This window comes from Euleptes europaea, chromosome 9 (assembly GCF_029931775.1).
Source record: "Euleptes europaea isolate rEulEur1 chromosome 9, rEulEur1.hap1, whole genome shotgun sequence".
NCBI classification, from domain to species: domain Eukaryota; kingdom Metazoa; phylum Chordata; class Lepidosauria; order Squamata; family Sphaerodactylidae; genus Euleptes; species Euleptes europaea.
The window spans coordinates 13,214,720-13,242,500 of NC_079320.1; the positions used below are offsets into that span (position 1 = coordinate 13,214,720).

The following is a 27,781-nucleotide window of genomic DNA, read 5'->3' on the forward strand; positions in this document are numbered from 1 at the left end:
ATAAGAAGGCCAACCCCAAATGGTCCTCAGCTACAGACAAGCTAATATAGGTTCAAGTGGTCCCACAGAGACCCCGGACTGTTCAGGGCTCCCCTTCGCCCCACACATATAAAGCTCCAGGCACCGTGACTTGGCCAACCTCCAGTGTAGCAAAAGAAACCGCATTTGGGGAAAAGAACACCGGGAAATCCCAGAAGGTTCAAAGAAGCACCGGTTCTCCTAATTGGAAAGTGAGCAAGAAGTACTCCTCAAAACAACCCTGTGAAGTAGGAATCTGAACCCAGGTCTCCCAGATCCTAGTCTGACACTCAGACTACAACAAAACTCTGGGGTTGGATGAAAATGATGGGGATCTCTGTGGACAATGAGGAGGGGGAGACAATAAAAAAAGTGCTACCAAATGGACTGGTAAAAAACTGGAGAGATAAAAGAAGAGTTGGTTTTTATCTGCCGACTTTCTCTACCACTTAAGGAAGAATCAAACTGGCTTACAATCACCTTCCCCTCTCCTCCCTACAACAGACACCCTGTGAGGAAAGTGGGGCTGAGAGAGCTGTAAGAGAACTGTGACTAGCCCGAGGTCACCCAGCTGGCTTCATGTGGAGGAGTGAGAACAAATCTAGTTCACCAGATTAGCCTCTGCCGCTCATGTGGAGGAGTGGGGACTCAAACCCAGTTCTCCAGATCAGAGTTCACCGCTCTTAACCACTACACCAAACCTCAGTCAGAACCCAAACTATTAGGCTCATGATAAGCTTCTGTGAATTTGGGACAGAACTGCCTGGAAGAAATTCTTACAAGAACATAACCTTCAACGGGATTCTGGGAATGTGCATCCAACAGCTAAATGCAAGCCATCGCTTTGGCATTTCGGATTACGAAAAACCCGTATGAAAAAGCTGGAAGTCCAAGACTGGTTCCTGGGCTGAGCGGCTTCTCCCTGAGGGTTGGTAACGTTTCATCATCTAACATTTTTAGGATGTGACCGTTTAGTTGAACAGACCTGCAAGGGAAAACAATGAATGTTTTAGACTCTAGTCTGGAACGTTTGCCAGCGCAGTACAATAAAACATATTGAGATATAATTGATTTCCAGAACATAAAATTTTAAATACATTTCAAGAGTCCATTGTGTGTGTGTGTTAAGCGCCATCAAGTTGTTTCCGACTCACGGTGACCCTATGAATCAATGTCCTCAAAGATTCAATTAGAACTGAGTAAAAGAGGCAATCACAGAATCCCCTATTCTTTGCATGACGCTGAAATTGTCTCTAACCCTCTCTCTAGCTATTTATCTGAATATCGTCTGTGCAGAAGAGGAATTTATCATGCAAAAGGAGTCCTGGCCAATAGGTTGGCTTATACCTTCACACTATAATCCTACTGAAGGAAGAATGACTGTCAGTTGCATTTGTAAAAAACAAAAAACGCACACTTCCTTTTTTATGCTGATTGCTCCTATCAAGCCAGAAAATAATCCAGGTGTTTCCAGAAAGCTGAATCTGGACGGTAAAATTTGACAGACACTGTCCATTCACCATGGTTACTATTCCAGATGGTCGTCAGAAAGGTGGCCCTGATCAAACAGAATCAGAAAGCACATGCTAACAGGGAGCTGTCCCTTTCAGGTCACATGGGGACAGAGTGACTAGAAACAGGGAAGAGCGGAGAATGGAGAATGGAGAAGCAATTCTAGACATCTTGCAATTCTAGAAATTCAGCTTCACCAAGTCATGGTACAATACTTGGGAAACCCTTCAGCTTCCTTCCTCTCTGCAATCGTTTTTCAAACTGAGCAGAAGTCCCTAAACACTTGGGATTAGTCAGATAAAACTCAGCAAGAGCCAGAGGCTGCAACTTCTGAGAATTCTTCCTTGCATCAAAGAACTGACAGGGACAATTTATAGCCTTTAACTAAGTAATTTCCCTGGGAAATGGAACAAAAAAAAATCCACTCTAAAGATAACAGCGGTGACCATATCAGCAACGGGAAGTGGGAGAACATTATCAGTTTACAGCAAGTTTTTTTTATGGAATTATAAAAACCCAAGGTCAAGTAGTGTGAGAGGGCACTTTGCCTGGGAGCTTAGCGGCTCTTTGAATTTTTAAATGTTATCATGCAATAAAACTGTGGATAGAGAAATAATTGGATCGAGAACATTGGTAGATTGGTCCATGCACTGCATTGCTATGGGTTTTTCAAAAAAGCAATTAACAGTGCAGTACTAAACTGTTATGCCCTTCTAAATCCACTGAAGTCAGTTTAACTGTATAATTATAATTGACAAAGGGCAAAGAGATATGCAACGCTGTCATAAGGCATATATACAGGAAATAAGGTGGATGCATCCCCTCCCTATGGGCCCCAATTCGGAATCATGTAGAATTACAAACAGCCAAGACACAAAGTAATTTTAATGTGAGGAGGAGGAGGAGGAAGAAGAGTTGGTTTTTATATGCCACAGCTTACCTTCAGTCACACGGTGAAGACCCTTGTGCTGTGGTGACAGCATATGCCAAAGTAAAATTTAAAAAATCTGCACAGCCAATCGGAAGCCTTGCTGGAGAAAAGCCCCACCTGCCCCCACCCACTTTCTAAAAGCACTTGGCAGGTGTCAGGAAAGGTGTTGGTGGGCGCCATGGCACCCATGAGCACCACGCTGGGGACCCCTGGTTTAGAAGGTCAGGAAATGCTAGCTTGCTTACCTGGAAAGGATGTTTTCTTTTCCATAAGGCTGTAATAGGTATTCATCAACCGTCTGGTTGGAGAGGTAAGAGGGGAGCTGCAGGTATTTTGTGCTATTGTAGAGGTTTAAGGCAAACAGGGTGACGTCACCGTCTCTGTATTTGGGACTGCAAGGGGAAAAAATGAGCATCTTGTGAATGAATACATCTAGCAAGCAACCTACAAAAAATAGGTGTTTATTCCCACTTAGTCGTTCAAAACTTTCTATTCCTTGGCTCCATCATCAACTAAAAGGGAGACTGCAGCCAAGAAATCAGAAGGAGGTTGAGACTGGGAAGGGCAGCCATGAAGGAGCTAGAAAATATTTTGAAGTGTAAGGATGTGTCACTGGCCACCAAGACTAGATTAATTCATGCCCTCGTATTCCCTATTACTATGTATGGGTGTGAAAGCTGGACAATGAAGAAAGCTGACAGGAAGAAAATAGATTCCTTTGAAATGTGGTGTTGGAGGAGAGTGTTACGGATACCCTGGACTGCCCAAAAAAAAAAATCAAAAAAATCCATGGGTTCTGGATCAAATCAAGTCTGAACTGACCCTAGAAGCTAAAATGACTCAACTGAGGCTGTCATACTTTGGTCACATTATGAGAAGACAAGAGTCATTGGAAAAGACAATCATGCTAGGAAAAGTTGAAGGCAGCAAGAAAAGAGGAAGATCCAACAAGAGATGGATCGACTCTATAAAGGAAGCCACAGCCATCACTTTGCAAGATCTGAACAAGGCTGTTAAGGATAGGACGTTTTGGAGGATATTGATTCATAAAGTCGCCATGAGTCAGAAGAAACTTCACTGCACTTAACACAAGCACATTCCCACTTAGAGCAGCCTGAATAGCCCCACTTAGCTTGGGTTCATCAGAGCTTGGGAAGATTGGCCATGGTCAGTACTTGGATGGGAGACCACCAAGGAAGACTATGGTTTGTTTATTTATTAAAACATTTTTACCCCGCCTTTCCTCGTAGTTCTAGGTGACTTGCAATAATAGTGTGTGTGGGGGAAACATTTCCAGTTAAAAACAGAATAAAATAATAACCCCCAGATCTCTCCTTCCCCTGCTTGCTATGCAGAGGAAGGCAATAGCCAACCACCTCTGTTCATCTTTGGCCTGGAATGCCCTGTGGATGGGGTTACTGTGAGTCTGTTGTAACTCAATGGCATGTTCTTCTTATCCACACTTCAGGAAAACTGCACATCATCTATCAGTACATATATAATGCCAATTTCCATCACACCACAGAGCTGTATCAGGAAATGGAAGCTGGAAGAGACCTTAAGGGTAATCTAGTCCAACCCCCTGTGCAATGCAGGAAATTCACAACTACTCCCCTAGTGACCCCGCTCTATGCCCAGAGGAAGGCAAAAAACCTCCAGGATCCTGCATTGTGCAGGGGGTTGGACTAGATGACCCTGGTGGTCCCTTCCAACTCTATGATTCTATTTTGATTCAATCCCTTGCCAATCTGGCTTGGGGGGAAATTCCTTCCTGACCCTAAAATGGCAATCGGCCATTGTAAGAAAGGGCCACAAGAACCAAGCGCCCTCCCTCTCATGATCTGCCTAAATTCACAGAATCAGCATTGCTGTCAAATGGCCATTGGGTCTCTGCTTAAAAACCTCCAAAGAAGGAGAGCCCAACACTTCTCACTGTCAGGAAGTCCTTCCTAACATTTAGTTGAAAATTCTTTTGATTTAAATTCAACCTTTTAGTTCTGGTCCAACCTTCCGGGGCAACAGAAAACAACTCCACACCATGTGCATTATATGGTTTTGAACGAAAAGGCAGGAGAAGGTTTTTCTGGTACACCGCCAACCTAGGCAGTCATTCGATACCCGTACGATGGACGTTTGATTAGCAGTTCAATCATTCACAATAAGCTAAAGTTATCGGGCTCCTGGTGGGGGCTGGAATTTGCAAAAAGGCAAATTTCCAAACTCATTTTGCGCCTACGGTGCCAACTTTCAATCGCAGAAGGTCAAAGTGTAACCTCAGTCCCTACTGATTTAATGGCTCCTCCTTCACTGGGCTGCTCATATACCACACGTGTCACCTGCCAGCCTTCTTGCGATGCTGTGCCAGATTGATTGCGGAGCTCATAAGGCTGCAGCAATGCAAGAGCCCTTCTCCCGGCCTTTCCCTGCTCCGGGTAGCAAGCCCGCACAATGCAGCCATCTGTGTTCTTACTGAGAACAATGCCCAACGGGCTGAATGCTTACTGGTGCTCGTTTGTGCAGTGAAGATACACTCGCAGCCTCCTGTGGTCTTCACCCGTCAGGCTGACGTCCAGGACTTTCGTGCCCACCAGTCTCTTGTACAGCAGAGAGAGCCAATAATCCTATATTGCATTTTTAAAAAAAAAAGAGACGTGCATGACAAAGAAAACTGGATTGCGTTTCTGTGCAGGCTGGCCTGTGCGCACACACAGTCCCAATGTGGGACTGCACCAAAGCCACAATGATGAAACACAATATACATAAACATAATGTGTCCAGAGGAGGGCAACAAAGATGGTGAGGGGTCTGAAGAGGAGAAGACTGAGAGGGGATATGATAACCATCTTCAAGTACTTGAAGGGCTGTCATATAGAGGAGGGTGCCGAGTTGTTTTCTATGGCCCCAGAAAGTCGGACCAGAACCAACGGGTTGAAATTAAATCAAAAGAGTTTCTGTCTAGACATTAGGAAGAATCAGTTAGAGCGGTTTCTCAGTGGAGCAGTTTTCCTTGGGAGGTGGTAAGTGCTCCTTCCCTGGAGGTTTTTAAGCAGAGGCTAGATGGCCATCTGTCAGCAATGCTGATTCTATTACCTTAGGCAGATGATGAGCGCGAGGGCATCTTGGCCATCTTCTGGGCATGGAGTAGGGGTCACTGGGGGTGTGGGGGAGGTAGTTGTGAGTTTCCTGCATTGTGCAGGGGGTTGGACTAGATGACCCTGGTGGTCCCTTCCAACTCTATGATTCTATAATATGCTCCAAGAACCACTGCCGTAAACAAAACAAACTCTTGATGTCTGATGAGCAAAGAGTTACCCTATTGATAAATGGCATGCCACATAAACAAAAGCAGAGAGGACGGGTTTCATTAAATGGTTGCTGGAAACCAGGAGAATGCTGGTGGAGGGGGGAAACGATTTCCTGAGGAAGTCATATTTTGCCAGCACTTACGAGCAAGAAATGTTATTTCGGTGTCTAAATTCTGGAAGCGTGAATGACTTGCCGTTGGTTGATACATGGCTCCCTAAAACCTTGAGTGTTATCTCAGTGAATAAACTGAGCTGTCCAATACTCATGAGAAGAAAAGACGAAAAAAGAATTATATGAATAATGTTATCTATCTGTACAATGTTGGTACACACCAAAAATACTAGACAAGTGGTTCTACTGTTGATCTGAACTTTCTGGTTGAAAACAATAGTAATATATGGCATGTTTTCTGATTGACTGAATCTATGTAATTTATCATTTTAAAATAATAATACATGTTATAAGATCTGGGAAATGCAGTCTGTTTCTCCCAGCGAGCACATCTATTGTTTCAGAACTCTGATTGTCAGAATGGGATGAGCACATATTGGCTAGTGCCTGTGAACCATTGCCAACAAGTGATGCTATTCCTGCCCACCCCCTGCACACCCATCCCATTTTGCGATCTTTAAAATAACAATGCAAATAATATTTTATTTGATTTTTAGGCCGCCCTTTCCTGGCCAAGCCAGGCTCAGAGCGGTTCACAACCTGTTAAAACAATCTAAAATCAGTAAACAACTTCACAAAATACAACAATAAAACCAGGCACCCTTACTGTCACGGCAGTAGATACACCTACAATAATGACATAACACCGGCAGCAATAACTATTTGTACTATTTGTGGTAAACAGCAGAGATTAAGGGAGAAGGAAAAGAACAGAAGAGAATTTATTATTTAGCCTTTTTCTAATCTTTGTACTCAGTCCTTTCCGGCTATAATAAGGATGCGCAAGAGCGCTCATAAAACTATTTTAAAAAGGGGCTGCTGACCAGTATGGTACTCCACACCCTGGAGAGTGAAACTGTACCTTGTTTATTTTCTAGCTTTCTTGTTCTTTTTTGGTTTCCATTTCCTTGTTCGGGTTTCATGGCCGCAGCTTCAGAAGCACCGGGAAACAGATAAGCCGTCTTCCTGCTGAGTCATTCCTTTGATCCAGGTCCACTTTAAGGACCTTGGCAAAGCTCACTGATCGGCGATTAAGCTAGTCAGAGGTGGCCCACCTACCAGGCAGCTCTGGGCAATCATCTAGGGTGGCAGAGGAGCGTCAGGGGCCCCACAGCACCCATGGCCCCAGCTCTGCCATTCAGGTCGCCAGGTTTGCCAGTGGCTCAGGGTGCTCCTAGGCCTGCCGGCTGATAGGGAGCACGTGGCCAGGGCATCTAGCCTAGGGTAAAAACCCCTTAGATCAGCCCCAAGGCTAGTTCTAAATTGTGAAAAATGGCACTTTATGGCCTGGCGGCCAGGAAAATTAGGGCAAAGAAAGCCACTAAATGAGGAAAAGAACCAAATTGGTGTATTTTAATCTTACAGCTTTTAAGGGATTTTATATTTATATTTTAAGTTGTCGTAATATCGTCTAGATTGTAAAGGCCTAGGGCCACACACAATAAACACATGACTACTAGTTCTAAATTGTTCTGCATGGGGGCAAATCATGCATAATTTGTAGCTCAGCAGAGAAAAATCCAGAAAGCATCTACAGAAAAATGGACGTTTTTTTTTTTTTTAAAGGACATTATTATTGTATACATACTGGCAGAGGTTCGAAGAGGGCATCCACCAAATGGTATGTTCCCGCTCCAAAAAAGACCTGTCTCATCACCACATCGATACCCAGCTTAGCTGACAGTCCTAGTTTGTCCAGCCACCTGGCAAATAAAATTGGAGAAAAAACCTCAATGCAATAAATAAATAAACAAACAATGAAAATCGTAAAGCAATTAGAAGATGAGAAGGAACACATTCTAGACAAAGTTGGGTGGATTTTCCTCCAGTGCATGTGGCAGAAAGGTTGTCCAGCCCAGTGCAAAGTGCTACCTCTGAATCATTCCACAAGATTAGAGAAATACATATTCTTGGATGATGGAGAAGGGAACCTAAACTGGTCTGCTCAGAAGTAAACCCCATTTAATTCAATCAGACTCGCTCCCAGGAAATTGTGCTGGATTGCAGCTGTGGTGTTTTAACTCTGGCTCAATAACTGTAGCTGGGAGGAGTGGTGGGCACTGAAGTAGGATATATTCAGGCCTTGGCAGGGAGGCACACAAGCCCTTATTTCAAAGGTTTGTCCTTTATAACAGACTTTCAGAGCCCTGCAGTGAACCACACACATGACTTCGTTTCGTTTAAACAGAAAGTGCAAGCGCGTACAAGCTTCTTACACAGAACTCTTCAATAGATGTCAACCAGAATGAAAGTTCTGTGTAACTTGGAAGATTGCCTCTTTATACATTACACAACTTCAGGCTAATAAAAGAAACGACAATGTCCATTTTGTTTCCTTTAGGGCTTGCCATGTGGATCGCCCATCTGATAGGGGTGAGTTTCTATGACTGTTATATAATCCTAGCAGCTTTGGGGTGGATGGAGGTTCTCAGGCTCCAATGAACACAAGAACTTCTCCTGTTTGGCTCAAGGAAAAGTTGTCGGTATGTTTGCTGCAGATGGATGAGATCCCTTAATAAGACGAAAGTTCAGGTTTTTTTTTCCCAACAGGTATAATTATCCTTACATAAAACCAGCAACATATGTATTAGACAGTCGGGGAGCGCCACCTCCATAGGCTGAGCTTGTCTCTCCCAGCCATATTTTCTTGCCTGGTACTGTGGCATCGACAATCTAGAGAAGACACAGAAGGGAAAATCAGTATAGGATCAGGGGAGGGGCTGTGGCTCAGTGGTAGAGCATCTGCGTAGCATGCTGAAGGTCTTCAATCCCTGGCATCAATCCCCAGCTTCAATCCCCGGCATCTCCAGTTAAAGGGACTAGACAAGTAGGTTATGTGAAAGATCTCAGCCTGAGACCCTGGAGAGCAGCTACTGGTCAGAGTAGACAATGATGACTTGGATGGACCGAGGGTCTGATTCAGTATAAGGCAGCTTCATGTGTTCATGTGATCCTGCCCCTGGGAGACAGGGGTTAACGTCTCAGCAACCTTGGACAGTGGGGGAACCAGACGGAGAAGAAGAGTTGGTTTTTATATGCCGACTTTCTCTACCACTTAAGGGAGAATCAAACCAGCTTACGATCGCCTTCCCTTTCCCTCCACGTAACAGACACCCTGTGAGGTAGGTGAGGCTGAGAGAACTGTAAGAGAACTGTGACTAGCCCAAGGTCACCCAGCTGGCTTCACGTTGAGGAGTGGGGAATCAAACCCAGTTCTCCAGATCAGAGTCCACCACTCCAAAACACCGCTCTTAACCACTACACCACACTGGTGGGTTTTGAGAGTGACTGGGAAGGAAAAGAGGGAGGTGACCCTACGTGGGAAGCTTTAAGCCACTGAAGTGGGGGAATCCAGGCCTCCCCCCCTGTGTTTTTCTTATTAAACTATATTTTGGGCCCTACCCCCAAATCCAGCCACCCACAAAGATGCCCTGTACCTGCTGAATATCCTGTATGTCTGCAATGAAGGTATCTAGCACATCTGGACTGAGGAAATCTTCTCGGGTAGCATTTCGTCCATTTACATAGTAACTGCAAAAACCAAGAGATGTCTGCTGTTTCTATTCCACCTGGTTTTCCGTGGTGGTCAAGTCAAGTTAATCTTTATTATGGCCCACAAGCCACACAGAAGCGGAACAAACAGTGTTAATTAATGGTGTGTGTGTGTGCATGATGTCAAGTTACAGCTGACTTATGGTGACCCGTAGGGTTTTCAAGGCAAGAGCTGTTTGGAGGTGCTTTACCATTGCCTGCCTTTCTTTCTGTTGTCTTGGCTGACCTTCCGGTGGTTTAAGTGTTGCATTAAGGCACAGCCTGTCCTTGATGTTTGTCCGAACTGGTCACATGTTTAACATTTGCAAGCTTCTAGAGGCACTCCCACGTTATAAAAAACTTAATGGGGGATCGGGTTGCCATTCCAGGTACTAGACAGAGATCTCTCGTTATTACAACTGATCTCCAGCCAATAGAGATCAGTTCACCTGGAGAAAACGGCCGCTTTGGCAATTGGACTCTATGGCATTGAAGTCCCTCCCCTCCCCAAACCCCACCCTCCTCACTCTCCACCCCAAAAACCTTCCACCGATGGCAAAGAGAGACCTGGCAACCTTAATGGGGGGACATGGATCTGAAACAGCACGAACCGGCAATAGGCCTGAGTCTATCTTGGAGGATGGGTGGCACAGTCTTGAAATCAATGGGCTTAGAAGGGTGTAACTCTGGTTAGGACAGCTAGATTCGAGTCCAGTAGTACCTAAGAGGCCAACAAGATTTTTGAGGTATAAGCTTTCGAGAGTCTAAGTGACTTGCATATGATGAAGGGAGCTCTGATTCTTGAAAGCTTATTCCCTGAAAACCCTTTACTGGCCTTTAAGGTGCTCCTGTACTCGAACATGGGCTCTTCTACTGCAGACCAACACAGGGTCAAGAGAGAAGCCATATTAGCGGAAATTTCCAGCTAAACTCTTATTTCACTGGACTGACTTCTCTGCAGGTGTCAGCTGATCCCCCAAAACTGAAGGTTACTGGCCTGCTAAATAGCTCACACAGTTCAACTCTGAATCTGGTAGAGGAGGAGGAAACTTGCTCCTGTCCAGAATATACCTTAGACTTACAGAATATACCCTGTGACTGGTTGAGGAAGGTTATGGCCAGCAGTTCCTATGAAGTACAGCCCATGATGGAAGAGGATGCCCCTTCTTATCCTTTTTCCACCACCTACCCCACCCTTGCTGCCTGAAGGTACTCGTTGTATGCTCTGGCACACTTTAAATGTAAGAACCAGCATTGTTGCAAAAAGAATTAAGTAGTCAGCTAGCTAGTTTTGTTATTTTATTCTGCGCATTAAGACTGCCACTGAACTATGTGATCTTTTTTTAATTTACCCCCTTGAATTTCTTCAATAAAGCTGCTTTTGCTTCGTTGTGTGTGAGCTATTGGAGACTTGAACCAAACCCAGGGTAAGCTTGGTTACGTAGCCACACCAAGGCAGGCTCAGGCTTGACACACAGCTACCCTCCTGAAACTCTGTTTAGGACGGCACTGTAAATCCGTTTTGAGCAGCCACTGGAAAGCTTTCAGAAATTTAACTATCAGTGTTCTTGAAAGGAGATTTCGGGGAAAGGGGAAGCAGAACAAGGTTCTCTGAAGCCATGAGAAACCGGCCTCTGAACCATAGAGGGTTTTCTTGCCCCCCCCCCCCCCCCGGCAAGCAATATATGTTTATAAGTGGCAGCCTGTGAAACTTGCCAGTGGGAGGAAAAAAATGCTTTTTTAAAAAAAAGCACGGATAACACTTTTTTAAAAATTGGGAGGATTTAAATCCCCCTTTTTAAAATTTCAGATTATTCTGCAGACCTAGGGGGTTCCCTAAGTTTGCAGAAACATCTGTTTGGGGTGAGTGTGCCCCCTATCTGTGGATTTATGTATCCGCAGGCAGGGGGCACAAGTGAGCATTAGCTATATAGATGTCCAGCCCCTTACCTAACCTCAGTTACTTCCCCAACATTAAGATGGGCCTTTTCTAGGGCCCGATTTGATGCCCTTCCATCTGCTGTACTCTCAGGAGGGTTTCTTCATTGCCCAAGAGAGACATGCAAAATGCTCTTGTCCCATGGATACAGTGGAGACGCTGGCACATATTTCGCTCCATTGTGAACATTATAATGATGCCAGAAATTGTTTAATTACTGCCCTCCTATCTCGATTTGTACACTCTTACACCTCTGAGGCCTCCTTGGTAGACTATCTACTGGAAGAGAGGGTGAGTTATATCTCATATTCTGTAGCAAAATTTTGCTCCTATGTTTGCTGGAAGCGGAAGGCATTTATGAAGAACAAAGACCTTATGGGCAAACCTTCAGATTAACTAGTATGGATGAGATGTTGTAAGTGGAAGTTGTATAATTTTATTATAGGATGTATATTTTATATTTTATGCTGGCCTGTGGCTGTAATAAATAAATAATAATAATGATATATAGATGTCTACGCACATGAAGGCTTAGATCCTCAGCAGTGCAAGACATTCTCATGTACTATACGCTAAGGTCATGGCTGGATCACAAAACTGCTGGATACAAACAGAGTACTTACTGGTGCCACGTGACAGAATCAATTACTTTCCCTCCCGATTTCAGGAAGCTGCAAAAGAAACCACAGGGATGATTTCATCGCTCACTCACTCTTTTTTCCCTCAGAGTCTAAATTTGTGGGAAGTGCAACGGGCAGATGAGACAAGAGCGTTCTTGGCTAATATCATTCCCTGGCATCAAATCAGGGGCTGGAAGTCGGTCAGCCACTGGGGACCGACCGGCATGCTGATGATGAAATAACTGGTGAGGAGACTGGTCGGTGATGGAAGGGGACACCTGACTGTCTGAGCAGGTACCTGGCTAACAAATTAACCCGCACCGCCAGGTGAGCTCACAACTGTTTCACCAAGTGCTTAACTTTACATCGATTCACTCTGTCAGTATCCTCCATGTACTGGACAGGTCATGATTTGACCCTCACTGAAGGCCAAACCACCCACTACAATGGAAAATCCTGAGCGGATCTCCTGGCTTATTTTTTAACAATAAAAGAGAAGGTGACTGTAAGCCTGTTTGATTCTTCCTTAAGTGGTAGAGAAAGTCAGCATATAAAAACCAACTCTTCTCCTTCTTCTAAAAAAGCCGGCACGGTGTGTTGGTGCGTGTGGCTATGCGTGCAACATGGATTGGGGCCCGAGCTCTGGGAGGGGTTAAACCTTTCTCCCATCCCCCAACACCATTTCCCTAATTAAAAAATCACACCTGTCTCTGGCACGAAGAGGAGCCTTATTGGGGATCTTGCAACAAGAGCCACTTCGTCCTTCCCCGTGATGCAGAACAAGGTTCTTGTGAGGCCTGTTTCACCACACAAGATGTCAAGCAGATCTATGCCCACCTGTGCATAGCAGCCCTATGCAGATGACCCATCTGCCTGTTGACTCATTGTGTGGGGAGGTAGAGTGGGCATGAGCATGCTGGACAGAGTTCTTTTGCTTCCCCAGGTATCCGGAGATGCCAGAGACTGACCCTAGACCCTTCTGCATGAAAAGCAGATTCTCTGCCACTGAGCTATGACCTCACCTCCAAGGTAGAAGAAGAAGAGTTGCTTTTCATACCCCGCTTTTCTCTACCTTTAAGGAGTCTCAAAGCAGCTTACAAATCACCTTCCCCAGGTATCCGGAGATGCCAGAGACTGACCCTAGGCCCTTCTCCGTGAAAAGCAGATTCTCTGTCACTGAGCTATGACCTCACCTCCAAGGTAGAAGAAGAGTTGGTTTTCATACCCCGCTTTTCTCTACCTTTAAGGAGTCTCAAAGTGACTTCCCTTCCCTTCCAAAGTAGCTCACCTTCCCTTCCCCACAACAGACACCCTGTGAGGTAGGTGGGGCTGAGAGAGCTCTAGGAGAGCTGTGACTAGCCCAAGGTCACCCAGCTGGCTTCATGTGGAGGAGCAAGGAAACAAACCCTGTTCTCCAGATTAGTCTGCCGCTCTTAACCGCTACGCCACTTGCTTATGTTGCAAGTAAAAGCATAAGCGCATGATATGTTTTTGATCTTAACCAACATTCAGGCAGCCAACACTAGTTAAAGCAAACCGTGGTTAATCGTCATGCCTGCACTGGGCCAAAGTAGCTAGTTGGCTTATTAACCCTACCCTACAAAATACTTTCCTATTACCTCCTCAGCAACTTCTGAGTGTGCTTTCGTGGCCTGCCTACGTCAGGCCCATACAGTTTGGAATTTCTGTAGCGGCTGTAGTTGCCCAGAAGGTGACGCAGTTGTATGAAGTCTTGTCCTAACTGGAAGCCGTCGATATGGATGCCAGACTTCAGCCTGAAGCTGTTGGGCTCTGGAGAAAACACATAGAAACAGTTATTTCCTTCGATAACTTTCCAAGGGAGGGTTAGCCATGACTCATTCAGAATTTGTACGGTGGTAATCATTAACCCAAAGTACAGCATATCAGAAGAGTGGCTAGATAAGCTTCAAAGCCACAGAGAACACTCAGAACAGGAGACGAATGAAGTGCTCTAGCTAAGGGCTGCCCTGAAAATGGCATTTCCTGGTGCCGCCATGCCACCGTCGCTGCTTAAAGACTGCCAGAGAGGGAGAGCGCTCACCACCTCCCTAGGCAGCAGGTTCCACTGCTGAACTACTCATAAAAAATTTTTTTTCCTAATGTCCAGCTGGTACTTTTCCGCCTGTCATTTAAACCCATTATTGCAAGTCCTATCCTCTGCTGCCAAAAGGGACAGCTCCCTGCCCTCCTCTAAGTGGCAGCCCTTCAAATATTTAAAGAGAGTGATCTTTCTCATCTGCTTGGGTCATCTGCTGAAGAGGGTGAGAGATTCAAAACAGATAAAAGGAAGTATTTTCTTCTCACAAAGCATAGTTAAATTGTGGGACTCCCTGCCCCAGGATGTGGTGATGGCTGCCAACTTGGAAGACTTTAAGAGGGGAGTGGACATGTTCATGGAGGAGAGGGCTATTCATGGCTACTAGTCAAAATGGATACTAGCCATGATGCATACCTATTCTCTCCAGGATCAGAGGAGCATGCCTATTATATTAGGTGCTGTGGAACACAGGCAGGATAATGCTGCTGCGTCCATCTTGCTTGTGGGCTTCCTGGTTGGCCACGGTGTGAACAGACTGCTGGACTTGATGGGCCTTGGTCTGATCCAGCTTGGCTTTTCTTATGTTCTTATATTCTTATGACCCCCCTCAACCTCCTCATTTCCAGACTAAACATTTCCAAGTCCCTTTCCTCATAGGGCTTGGTCTCCAGGCCCCTGATATTGTAAAAGTTGTTAAACCCTGTGAAATGCAAGAGACACACACTATTTTCTGTGCAAATCTCAAATGCATACAAGATAAGCACAGCATCAACCATGTTAACATGAAAGTTCCTGGTGCTTAACTTGAGCTTTGCAGGGAGAGTCATAGAAAGGTGACTGCCTACTCCACTTGCACTGAATTGTCCTTTGACCTTACTGTTTATAATATCTTTTCCCATTGATTTAGCCACTCCTTTTTTTACAGCCATTTAAGCCAGTGGCCATTATTCCATCCTGCGGCAGTGAGTTCCATAAGTTAATTTCAAACAGTGTTTTGGTGGCCAGGAATAGGGTAATGCCAGGGTTTATTTTGCAGTATTAATAAAAGTTCTATGAATTACTTTACTGAAATTGATTGCTCTAACTTGTGCAGCCAAAAACAGCATATTAATTCACTCTGTAATACTGGACTGGACAGCCATCCACTCTCCATTGGAACCTTGCCTTGATGGTATGTAGTCACAACATAGCAAAAAAAAAAAAGGGAGGGAGGGAAGGATAAATAGCCTTGTCTGAAAGCACCTGACTCACAAGTCTGCAGTTTTACAGGGCTGAATTGATTATTACCTTACCTTTCCTTCTTTGCTCCTATGACCCATAGGTCCTGAGCAGTTATTTCTTAGAGGAAAATACGATGGAGAGATATTTGGCCACGGCCAGTGTTATATTTGGATCTCTATCCCTCAGCAAAAAAGGGGCTATTTTGTCTCTTGTTATGGGGGCAGGAATTATGCCAATATGGGGGTGATCCATTTATCACGGTGGTGTTTAAAGAGGGGGCATTCCATCATCTTATGAGATAATGTGTCAATTTTCTTTGAATTGCATGAGCAATTCAGAGTATGGTAGATTTCCATATCTTCCATTTAATACTGCGGAGGGTGCAGCATTTAAACCGGCGAGCATAAAGGCTCTTCGGAAGGAAGGGACTGTCAGGTTGTAAAAGTATAGTGGAGTTAGCAAAGGGGGAGGAATGCCAAAGAATTGAGTTGAACATACTCTCCGGGCACGCATTGTGGAACTATGATGGTCTAATTCTTTTATGCATCTCTTAATAGTTAATATAGATTTCCTTTCCCCCATATTTAGTAGGGTATTCTTAGACAGACCAAAAGGTTGTAATTTTTTGTCGACTTCTTGCATCCAACAGGTGCTGAAGTGATCTTCTTTTAGTTCATAGATAAGGCCGTCCTTCACCGTCATTAATATAATTTTCAGGCAATGTTTAAAGGAGTTTATGATTCCTATCTCCCTAGTGTGCATATACACACAACACACTTCCACAAGTAAGTGCATACGAATTCTGGACGTACCGTTCCCAAGTTCCCAAGACATGTCGTAGTTCTGAGAATCACAATAATCCAAAACGGACCGAGCGTTCGAGCTGTCCCAGAGGGAGCTGCGTGTCCGGAGCAACGCATTGAGTCCGAAGATCAGGTGCAGCTCGGAACACTTTGCAAAGTTGTACAGAATGTCCAGTGTGCTTCCTGTGAAGACAGTGAAGAGGGTGAGGGAGGAAATAAGACCCACCCCCCTAAAAAACAACAACACCCATATTCGGAGGCTGGATTTCTAGGGCATTTTTCCAATCCCAAATGATCTAATTCAACTTATTGGAGATCTGTAAACTCTGTGGCACATGTGTTCAGTGCACTTAGAAGATGCCAGCTTCAGTCCTGGTACACCTAACACAATAATGTTATAAGGGCCAAAGGACATGCTACCTTGTGACACAAGCTGAGTCATAGTCCCCACTGTGGGACTCCACATGCACTAACTGCAGCACATGGAGCCCCACACTGGGGCAAACATAGAATCATAGAGTTGGAAGGGACCACCAGGGTCATCTAGTCCAACCCCCTGCCCAATGCAGGAATTTCACAACTACCTCCCCCACACACACCCAGTGACATCTACTCCATGCCCAGAAGATGGCCAAGATGCCCTCCCTCTCATAAACTGCCTCTCATGAACTGCCTAAGGTCATAGAATCAGCATTGCTGGCAGATGGTCATCTAATCTCTGCTTAAAAACCTCCAGGGAAGGAGAGCTCACCACCTCCTGAGGAAGCCTGTTCTATGACCCCCTGTGGCCATTTTGGCTCAGGAAAAGTGTGCAGGAAGGAAGCCTGAGCTGCATCAGGCCCCACCATGCTTGCAAACATTCATTCCCTAACATCAAATCTATCTGCACAAAGGATACGCGTTGGGGGAATCCTGACTCAACAAGTATCATAGGTAACATGTAGTTTGACCCCTAATTGGCAGGTGATGGGAACGGCGGACTCTAATTTGGAGAACTGGGTTTGATTCCCCACTCCTCCAAATGAAAACTTGCTAGGTGACCTTTGGCCAGTCACAGTTCTCTCAGAACTCTCTCAGCCCACGCGGAAGCAGGCAATGGCAAACCACCTCTGAACGTTTCTTGCCTTTGAAAACCCTACGGGGTCACTGTAAGTCAGCTCTGACTTTAACACATGAACACATGAAACTGCCTTATACTGAATGAGACCCTTGGTCCCTCAAAATCAGTATAGTCCGGCAGCGGCTCTCCAGGGTCTCAGGCAGAGGTCTTTCACATCACCTACTTGCCTAGTCCCTTAAACTGGAGATGCCGGGGATTGAACCTGGGACCTTCTGCATGCCAAGCAGATGCTCTACCACTGAGCCACAACCCCTCCCACAGACTTAATGGCACTTTGCACACGCACACACACACACACAAAAGCCAAGCAAAGTTCGATTCTAATTGTGACTGTGGTACAGAGCCACACCCCAGTGATAGATCCATACTTTGCGTAGAGAACAGCTCTGGGCCATCAACATTGGCTCTCACTCCTGTACAAGCCAAGACGTGGGCAAAGGGCTCTTTCATTCTCCCCAGTAATAAGAGCGTTAGAAGCCCTGGCGGATCCTGCCCATTATGCACCAGAGCTGCTCACTCCAATTTGCTAGCTCTGGTGGTTTATGCACAGCTACGCACGTAGACTCCTTTGAAATGGAGTGCTGGAAGACAGTGTTAGGGATACCGTGGACTGCCAAAAAGTCAAATAAGTGGGGTTTGGATCAAATCAAGCCTGAACTGTCCCTAGAAGCGAAAATGACACAACTGAGGCTGTTGTACTTTGGTCCCATTATGAGAAGACAAGAGTCACTGGGAGAGACAATCATGCTAGGAAAAGATGAAGGCAGCAGGAAGAGGAAGACCCAACAAGAGATGGATTGACTCTATAAAGGAAGCCACGGCCCTCAGTTTGCACGACTCGAGCAAGGCTGTTAACTGTAGGACATTTTGGAGGACATTGATTCATTGGGTCGCCATAAATTGGAAGCGACTTGATGGCACTTAACACACACTATGCATAAGCCAAAGACTATGCCAGAGCTTCACCTGAGAGAAAGCAACGGAGGTGCATATTAAGGAGGTCCTGGGAAAATAGGGGCTGCATTTAATCCCTTGGCTCACATTGAAAGAGGGGGAGAACTAGGATGAAATATACCTTTGTCCTTGTCTCAGGGTCAGGTTCTCTGAGGTATCTTATAACAGAAAGCTTCCGCCAAAGCTTTACTAGTGAGGAGAGGGTAAATGGGCTCTTGGCCATTTTTTCAGCTCACATGAGAGAAGGCAGATGAAGTAAGAACATAAGAAAGGCCCTGCTGGATCAGACCAAGGCCCATCAAGTCCAACAGTCTGTTCACACAGTGGCCAACCAGGTGCCTCTAGGAAGCCACTAACAAGACGAGTGTAGCAGCACCATCCTGCCTGTGTTCCACCGCACCCAAAATAATAGGCATGCTCCTCTGATACTAGAGAGAATAGGTATGCAGAATGACTAGTATCCATTCTAACTAACACCATGAATACCCTCTCCTCCATGAATATGTCCATTCCCCTCTTAAAGCCCTCCAAGCTAGCAGCTATCACCACATCCTGGGGCAGGGAGTTCCACAATTTAACTATGCCTTGTGTGAAAAAATATTTCCTTTTATCTGTTCTGAATCTCTCGCTCTCCAGCTTTAGCAGATGACCCCGTGTTCTAGTATTATGGGAGAGGGAGAAAAACTTCTCCCTGTCTACTCTCTCCAAACCATGCATAATTTTATAGACCTCTATCATGTCTCCCCTTAGCAGCCTTCTTTCCAAGCTAAACAGCCCTAAGCGTCCTAACCACTCCCCATAGGACAGTTGCTCTAGTCCCTTAATCATTTTGGTTGCTCTTTTCTGCACCTTCTCAAGCTCTGTAATATCCTTTTTTAGGTGTGGTGACCAGAACTGTACACAGTATTCCAAGTGTGGTCTCATCATAGATTTGTACAAGGGTAGTATGATATCAGCAGTTTTATTCTCTATTCCTCGTCTATTTATGGCCAGCATGGACTTTGCCTTTTTGACAGCAGCCGCACACTGGGTTGACATCTTCATTGAGCTATCCACTACCACCCCGAGATCCCTTTCTTGGTCGGTTGCTGCAAGCACAGATCCCATCAGTGTATATGTGAAGTTGGGATTTTTTGCCCAATATGCATCACTTTACACTTGCTCACATTGAATCTCATTTGCCATTTTAATGCCCATTCTTCCAGTACGCAGAGATCCTTCTGGAGCTCTTCACAGTCCGATTTTGTTTTAACCCCCCTAAATAATTTGGTGTCATCTGCAAACTTGGCTACTTCACTGTTTAACCCCAACTCCAGGTCATTGATGAACAGGTTGAAAAGCACCAGTCCCAACACAGATCCCTGAGGCACCCCACTGCTCACATCTCGCCATTGTGAGAACTGACCATAGATTCCTACTCTCTGCTTCCTATTTTTCAGCCAGCTCTCAATCCATAAGAGGACTTGTCCTCTAATCCCATGACTATTAAGTTTGCTTAGCAGTCTTTGGTGGGGGACTTTGTCAAAAGCTTTTTGGAAATCCAAGTACACAATATCCACAGGCTCATTCCTGTCCACATGCTTATTGAATATATATATATATATATATATATATATATATATATATTATATTAATATATATTAAGGTGTATATTAAGGAGGCCTTGGGGGAAAGGGGGCCAGATTAAATCCCTGGGCCACCAGTATACCGACCCTACAGTAAGAAGAGCTCCTGTTTCCAGGCTCCACTATTTGCAGTTAACAGCCAAAGCAAGGTTTTCGAATGAGCATGGAATGATCACAGGCGCCTTACTTGTGATGGTGGTGTTTTTGTGTTTCTTCCTGTCCAGCTCCCCACGGATGAGCACCTCCTGGAAGGGCCATTGTGACTGCAAGTGCTGTATCAGGTCCAAAGGTGCAGGTCTGGATCCACAAAAGTCTGCAGCATCTGTCACATGATAGAGAGACAGAGGCGCAGACACAGAGATGCACAAAGAGAGAGAGAGAGAGAGAGAGACATCTCAGGGTTAAACAGAGTGATGACAACCTTTGCCACATCCATTTCCTTTGCAAAGAGGTATAGGTGCTGTACAAGCAACCACTTTCCTATGACCTGTTTCTCCAAGGACTGAATCAGACCACTAAGTTGAAAATGTATCTGAAGAAGTGAGCTGTGGCTCACGAAAGCTCATACCCTGCCAGAAAATATTTTTGTTAGTCTTTAAGATGCTACTGGACTCTTGCTCTTTTCTACTATTGAAAATGTTTGAAAGCTCTGGAATATTAAAACAAACCCTGGGCATCTTTACCCATATGAACATACTTGTTTGTTGCAGGGGTAGGTCTCACTCTCTGTGTTTCCAAAGAGCCAGCGCGGTGTAGAGTGATGGTTTGGAGCAGTGGACGCTAATCTGGGGAATCGGGTTGGTTTCCTCACTCCTAAATATGAAGCCTGCTGGGTGACCTTGGGCTAGTCACAGCTGTCTTAGAGCTCTCTCAGCCTCACCTACCTCACAGGGCGTCTGTTGTGGGGAGGGGAAGGGAAGGTGATTGTAAGCTGGTTTGATCCTTCCTTACGTGGTAGAGAATGTCGGCATATAAAAACCAACTCTTCTTCTCCTTCTTCTGGAGGCTAAGATGTATGGAGTGAGGCCTTCACAGTGGAACCAACAGAACTCCAGTAGTGAGGTGGAACTCAAGGTCTGCTCTCTTCCCTTTCTCAGAAATCTGATTAGGTTGCCCTGCCAAGGTTGAACTGAAGCTGATCCTTTTGAACTCCTTGCTTCTGCGGTTATGATTTGTTTCTAGGCAATTAGCTCATTAGTAAAACATAATTCGTATATCCACTGGTATAACTGGGGCAGGTGGGGGGCATACACACACACACACACACATATATATATATGTACACACACATATACTGCTGCTCACCAAAATTGCTGGATGCAGTTCACAAGAATAAAAATTGTTAATGCAGCACATACACAATAGAACCCACAAGACCCTAAAAACACTGGGAAAGATTGGGAATTGTAACTCTGAGTTACAAAACTAAATTAATTTAAAATCAGGACTCTTTATCAAGCAAAAACCATTAAATGTCTGATGATCTTGAAATTACCAGCAGACTATCAGCTGTTATATTAACTGTGTTTTATTAACTGTGTTTTATTAAAGCATCTAGAGAGATGTTTTAATAAGTGATGGAGCCCAGAACAGGAATTTCCAAACCTGTCAGCAGCTCTGAACCCCTGAAACAGGATGAAATGGACATTCACAGCTAGTATAATAGAACTGCTGACATCCCTCTGTGAAAAAGGCAGACCAGAACTTCTAGAAAGCTTTTTCACTTCAACATACAGATGCATTCTCATAATACAAAACTGATAGGATTTTGAAGGTTTTTTTGTGGGGGCTACTAGAGTTACCAATCTCAAGGTGGGGTATCGAATTCTCCTGGAATTACATCTGATATCAAGACCACAGCTCAGTTTCCTTGGAGGAAACAACAGCTTCAGAGGGTAGACTCTATGATACACCATAGAGTCTAGGAGAAAGGGACGTCCTATGGTGACCTCCTCACTGATCTACCTCCCCAACTCAAACTCTACCTTCCCCAGGCACTGTCCCTAAATCTCAAGAAATTTCTCAAGCCAGGGCTGGCAACTTTAGGGCTACTCACAAGGAGTTAGTCCTTGTAAAAAGTAGTCTATGGACCAGAGCTGGATTTCTAAAAAGACAAGTGACGGGAATTGCGACCTGACTTGAAGATCGTATCTTTTGATTCAAAGTCTTTTCAACTGAGATTTGTATCAAATTACTTAACAGCTTTCTCGGGTGGGGTATAAATGAAATAAATAAATAAATAAATAAATAAGCAGGGAGGGAGAATTCTATTTTATTCTTCTGCTACGGTTCAAATGATATAGCCTTTTGAGGGCTTCAGTGTATCTGTTTTAGCTCTAAATAATGCACAGCAGGAAGTGAAAATGCCTACATTTGTGTGCTATAGGAGACACTTAACAGTGTTATCCTAAGCAGAGTTACATCCTTGTAACTCCATGGGCATAGAAGGGTGCAACTGTGCTTAGGATAACATTGTAAGAATATACATCAGCCCTGATATGTTCACTTTTCACAAATTATTTGCTCTTATGCCTGACAAGGATTTGATAGAGGGAATTATGGGCTGGATCCAAAGTATCATGAGCAGAGGGTAACAAAGTATCATGAGCAATGCCGGCGTAGTGTAGTGGTTAAGAGCAGTAGTTTGGAGCAGTGGACTCTGATCTGGAGAACCGGGTATGATTCCCCAGTCCTCCACATGAGCGGCGGACGCTAATCTGGAGCAGTGGACTCTGATCTGGAGAACCGGGTATGATTCCCCAGTCCTCCACATGAGCGGCGGACGCTAATCTGGTGAACTGGATTCATTTCCCCACTCCTACACATGAAGCCAGCTGGGTGACCTTGGGCTAGTCACAGTTCCTAGAGCTGTCTTAGCCCCACCTGCCTCACAGGGTGTCTGTTGTGGGGAGTAAAAAGGAAGGTGATTGTAAGCCAGTTTGATTTTTCCTTAAGTGGTAGAGAAAGTCGGCATATAAAAAACAACTCTTCTTCTTCTAGCAGATGGGATCTTTGCCACCTCCCTCCTCCCAGGGCAGCCCAAATCTGTACGCTCCACTTAAACTGAATGCAGGAATGTATCCCATGTTCCATGCTGAATTATGAATGACTGCAGACAAGTCTATGGGGTTACCGCACTTTGTATTCCCAGTGTTTGAAAATGTTATAAAAAACATCACTTTAAAAGGGTTTTTGGATACCACGGCTTATAAATGGTTGGAAGACATCTTCACAGCTAAAGGGGCCAAACAAAGTGCAAACAGTATTTTTTATAACGTTTTCAAACTCTTAATACAACGGTGGGAATATACAGAAAGTGCGAACAGTATGTTTAATAACATTTTCAAACTCTTAATACATTACTGGGAATACAAGTGCGGTAACCACCGTTGTTCAGGATTCTTTCCCAGTAACAAAATTAGGTACTTTCCTTAACCGTATTTACCGGCCAACTTACCTTGTTTCGCCAACAAGTCTGAGAAGATCTTCTCTTCAAACGTGGGTTCCTTTTTGGGGTCAAAGATCAAGAAGTCTGTTTTGGTGCCTCCAAATCTCAGAAAGGCAGGCGATAAGCCTCTTGCTAAGGTCCGCAACTTCGGAGAGCTAGGAAAGCAAATCCCAAGAAGTTAAGGACATGTCTTTCCATCCAAGGGGCTTTTCTTCATCATGGTAACCCAATTCCGAACAATGTGGGCCATGAGAAATATATCAAATTAGAAGCTTCTGTAAACCCAAAGCTCTCACCCCAACAAAGAGGCTGCCCGCTGCATCTCTGAATGACGCACTGCTCTTGCCATGACTCTTCTCAGTTAGCCTCCACTGGAAAGTGGAGGATCGCTGATGAAATGGCTCCTTGCTACACAAATGTCAAGACCAAAGAGAGGGAACAGCTGGCATAGGAAGGAACTATGACACTAGCTTCTGTCCCATAATTCCTTTGTCTTCATTATTAGAGCAGTGTAGATAGAAGCCATAAGAGGGACAATGGCTCAGTGGCAAAAAATCTGCCTTGAATGCGGAAGGTCCAAAGTTCAATCCCCAGCATCTCCAGTTAAAAGGCTCAGATAGTAGGAGATGTGAAAGAGCCTCTGCCAGAGACCCTGTAGGGCCGCTACCAGTCAGAGATGACAAAACCTCACCAGGAGCATATGAACCAAATCCATCATATATACAAAGCTTTTCATCATTTACCGTATTCCATTTCATAGAATTTGGATTTTCTAATTATAAAAATCAAGACGCTCCAATTTCAACATCATGCAAAAACCAACCCCCCCCTCCAAAAAAGAAACAGCCAGGGAATTCTGAGAATAGTACAGGTTAGAGTTGCCAACTTCCAGGTGCCACCTGGAGATCGCCCCCAATTACAACTGATCTCCAGGCGATCAAGATCAGTTTCCCCAGAGAAAATGACTGCTTTGGAGGGTGGACTCTGTGGCATTATAGCCTGCTGAGGTCCCTCCCATCCTCAAATCCAGGCTCCGCACGCAAAATCTCTGGGAATTTCCCAACCCAGAGCTGGCAACCCCTGAACTGGTTCAGCCAAAATCATGGCTAATTGAGGCAGAGTTGGTTTTTATATGCCCATTTTCTCTACCTTTTAAGGAGAATCAAACCAGCTTACAATTGCCTTCCCATCCTCTCCCCACAACAGGTGAGGTAAGTGGGGCTGAGAGAGCTCTAACAGAGAGCTGTGACTAGCCCAAGGTCACCCAGCTGGCTTCATGTGGAGGAGTGGGGAATCGAACTCAGTTCTCCAGAACAGGGTCCACCGCTCTTAACCACTGCACCATGCTGGCTCTTGGTATGTACTCTTTGTTAACGATGGATAATCTGGGGCAGACATTTTCAGTCCTCCTCCTCCCCATAGCCTCCGCAATTGCCTCTCAAAGAATCCGGCACCAGAGCTTCAAGGCAAAAAGCAGCTGACGAAATGAGGATTTCCGGACGCAGCAGCAGGTGAGTCACGAGTTCAAGCTTGGTGTTTTGTTGTTATTGCTGTTGTATACATGCATCAGCAATTTCGAAGTGCCAGGAACTTGCTGCCTGGTAGAATTACTCATGCAGCTCACGTGGGATCACCATAGGGTTCCTGCATCAGTTTAAGGGCGATGTGCGTGCGGCAGATTATCAAGCGCCAACGACTTCCTCATTGGAGCTGATAAAGCATTGCATTTTGAAATCACTGGTTAGCAGCAACTGCGGCTTTTAAGGGCTGAGGCTCAAAGGGTAGCCAGTATACCCATTGTACACATGAAGCTGGGGTAAATGGGCATGGTGGCGGCAGTGGTAAAAGACTGGTTGCATGTGCAGAATCACCATGCAGGTGTATAATATGGCCTTGTTAGAATGTTAGCTTCCATTTTTTAAGTAAGTTTCTAGGAGGTGAGTAAGGAGAAAGTTTCTAGGAGGCAGGTAAGGAGAAAGCACTTTTGTTCCTTATTCAGCAAGGGTACAGGTATTGTCAGGTCAGATATGGGATGTTCGTTGACGGTACTATTCCAGACTACATAAGGAGGGCCAGCATGGTGTAGCGGTAAAGAGCAGTGGTTTAGAGCGGTGGAGTCTGATCTGGAGAACAGGGTTTGATTCCCCCACTCCTCCACATGAGCGGCGGAGGCTAATCTGGTGAACTGGATTTGTTTCCCCACTCCTACACACAAAGCCAACTGGGTGACCTTGGGCTAGTCACACCCTCTCAGCCCCACCTACCTCACAGGGTGTCTGTTGTGGGGAGGGGAGGGGAAGGGAAGGCGATTGTAAGCTGGTTTGATTCTGACTTAAGTGGTAGAGAAAGTCAGCATATAAAAACCAACTCTTCTTCTTCTTCTTTTTCTTCTAACATATTCTACCAGTTTCTCTATTTTAAACAGGAGGGTGCTCTCTAGGGTTGCCAGCTCTGGGTTGGGAAATACCTGGAGATTTTTGGGGGCGGAACCTGAGGAGGGCGTGGTTTGGGGAGGGGAGGGACTTCAATGCTATAGAGTCCAATTGCCAAAGCAGCCATTTTCTCCAGGGGAACTGATCTCTATCGGCTGGAGATCAGTTGCAATAGTGGGAGATCTCCACCTAGTACCTGGAGGTTGGCAACCCTAGTTCTCCCCTCACCTTTTCATTACATGTGTTATATTTTTATCCCACCCTTCCCACAAAAAGTTCAGGGTGGCATGCACATTTCTCCCCTCCAGGGCTGGATTAAAACATACTGAGGTCCTAAATTATTCCAGGTTTAACAGGCCCTGTAGCATTACCAAAAAATAGTAATTTAATAATTTTAGGAGGGTTTTTAAAATATTTAAAGACCCCAATCTGTAGCTTACTTAGCCTGTGCATAAATCCTCCTCCATTTTATCCTCACAACAACCCTGTGAAGAAGTCTAGGCTGAAAGATGGTGACTGGCGCAGTGGGGATTTGAACCTGGATCTCATCAGCCCTAGTTTCCCATTCTAATTACACAGCGCTATACTATCTCACTTCAAGCGGTGGACTCTAATATGGAGAAATGGATTTGATTCCCCTCTCCTCCACATGAGCAGTGGACTCTAATCTGGTGAACCGGGTTCGATTTCCCACTCCTCCACATGAAGCCAGCTGGGTGACCTTGGGCCAGTCACAGATCTCTCCGAACTCTCTTAGTCCCACCTACCTCACTAGGTGTCTATTGTGGGGAGAAGAAGGGAACGTGATTCCAACTCTGTGATTTTATGATTGTAAGCTGGTTTGAGACTCCTTAAAAGGTAGAGAAAATCAGGGTATAAAAACCAACTCTTCTTCTTCCTCTTTTTAGAAGGCTTGAGATGCAAACTGATACCAGCTCCCACCCAGTAACACCCAATCTATTCTAGTCTTTGGTCTACCGGTATGACTGCAATAAATTATTATTATATTCTAATCTGCAGGGCAATCTATGCAGAATGCAGACAAGAAGACTTAAGATAAAGATTAGAAGCATCTTTTTTCTCTCTTCCCATCCTCCCCTTTACCAGATTTCTCCATAAGTCTGCATCAGACTTCTGGAGAACTCAAAACCTGGTCTGTTCGTGGCTGTTATGTTGCTTGCTACTAAATAAAAGGTATTTTGTGGCTTGCTGTTTTTAGATTTTGCTGTGGACCAACATGGCTATCTGAAATCCATGCAGAGGAATTTCAACAAAACAACGTTCTAACTGAAAACCAACAAACAAAAACCTTTTCTAGATGCAGAAACTAGACAACAAGGAGAAAGGCCTTCTTACTGAACTATTTTCTAAGGACAGGGATTTCATTTTCACAGAAAGCATTCAAAGATGTATAGCCTGAGGGACTACACTACAGCAACCACTCTGTCGCATGATCGGCTGTTTATCTATAGGGGACTCCAGGTCCAGTTCACACCCATAAATCGTCACATGAACGGCTGCTTATGTATGGAAGACAAGCTTTGTTTGTCCTCGTACTAAAATAACTACATCTACAGCAATCTACGGATTGCCAGAAAGTAGGGTTGCCAATCTCCAGGTGGTGCTGGAGATTAGATAAAGACTGCATTTCTTGCAGAAGCGGGCACTATATTAAATGGCGACCATCTGTTTTAATAATTGTATTTATTGTTTCAGATGTTTTATTGTTGCAGATATTTGTGGTTTTAATGTTGTTACCCGCCCTGAGTCTGGCCGTGGCTAGGGAGGGTGGGTTAGAAATTAAATAAATGAATAAATAAATAAATCTCCCACTATTACAACTGATCTCCAGGTGACAGTTCCCATGGAGAAAATGGCCACTTTGGAAGGTGGACTCTATGGCATTATATTCCATTGAAATCCCTCCCCGCACCAAACCAATCCCCAATCCCCGGCATCTCCAGTTAAAGGGACTAGGCAAGTAGGTGCTGTGAAAGACCTCTGCCTGAGATCCTGGAGAGCCGCTGCCGGTCTGAGTAGACAATACTGACTTCAATGGACCAAGGGTCTGATTCAGTATAAGGAAGCTTC

At 44.9% G+C, this 27,781-nt stretch overlaps 1 protein-coding gene across 1 annotated transcript in view; it reads right to left on the bottom strand.

Annotated features, from left to right (window-relative positions):
• Positions 1–843: 843 nt before the first annotated feature.
• Positions 844–27,781, bottom strand: part of HPSE (heparanase) — a 31,146-nt gene continuing 4,208 nt past the window's right edge. Inside the window, exons 2-12 of the mRNA XM_056855795.1 lie at positions 23,268–23,413; positions 19,998–20,132; positions 16,121–16,294; positions 13,648–13,819; positions 12,032–12,079; positions 9,376–9,469; positions 8,505–8,611; positions 7,527–7,641; positions 4,964–5,082; positions 2,707–2,853; positions 844–1,003 (exon numbers count right to left, since the gene is read on the bottom strand). Coding sequence (XP_056711773.1) covers positions 844–1,003; positions 2,707–2,853; positions 4,964–5,082; positions 7,527–7,641; positions 8,505–8,611; positions 9,376–9,469; positions 12,032–12,079; positions 13,648–13,819; positions 16,121–16,294; positions 19,998–20,132; positions 23,268–23,413 — 1,417 coding nt within the window. The remainder of the gene's footprint in view (positions 1,004–2,706; positions 2,854–4,963; positions 5,083–7,526; positions 7,642–8,504; positions 8,612–9,375; positions 9,470–12,031; positions 12,080–13,647; positions 13,820–16,120; positions 16,295–19,997; positions 20,133–23,267; positions 23,414–27,781) is intronic.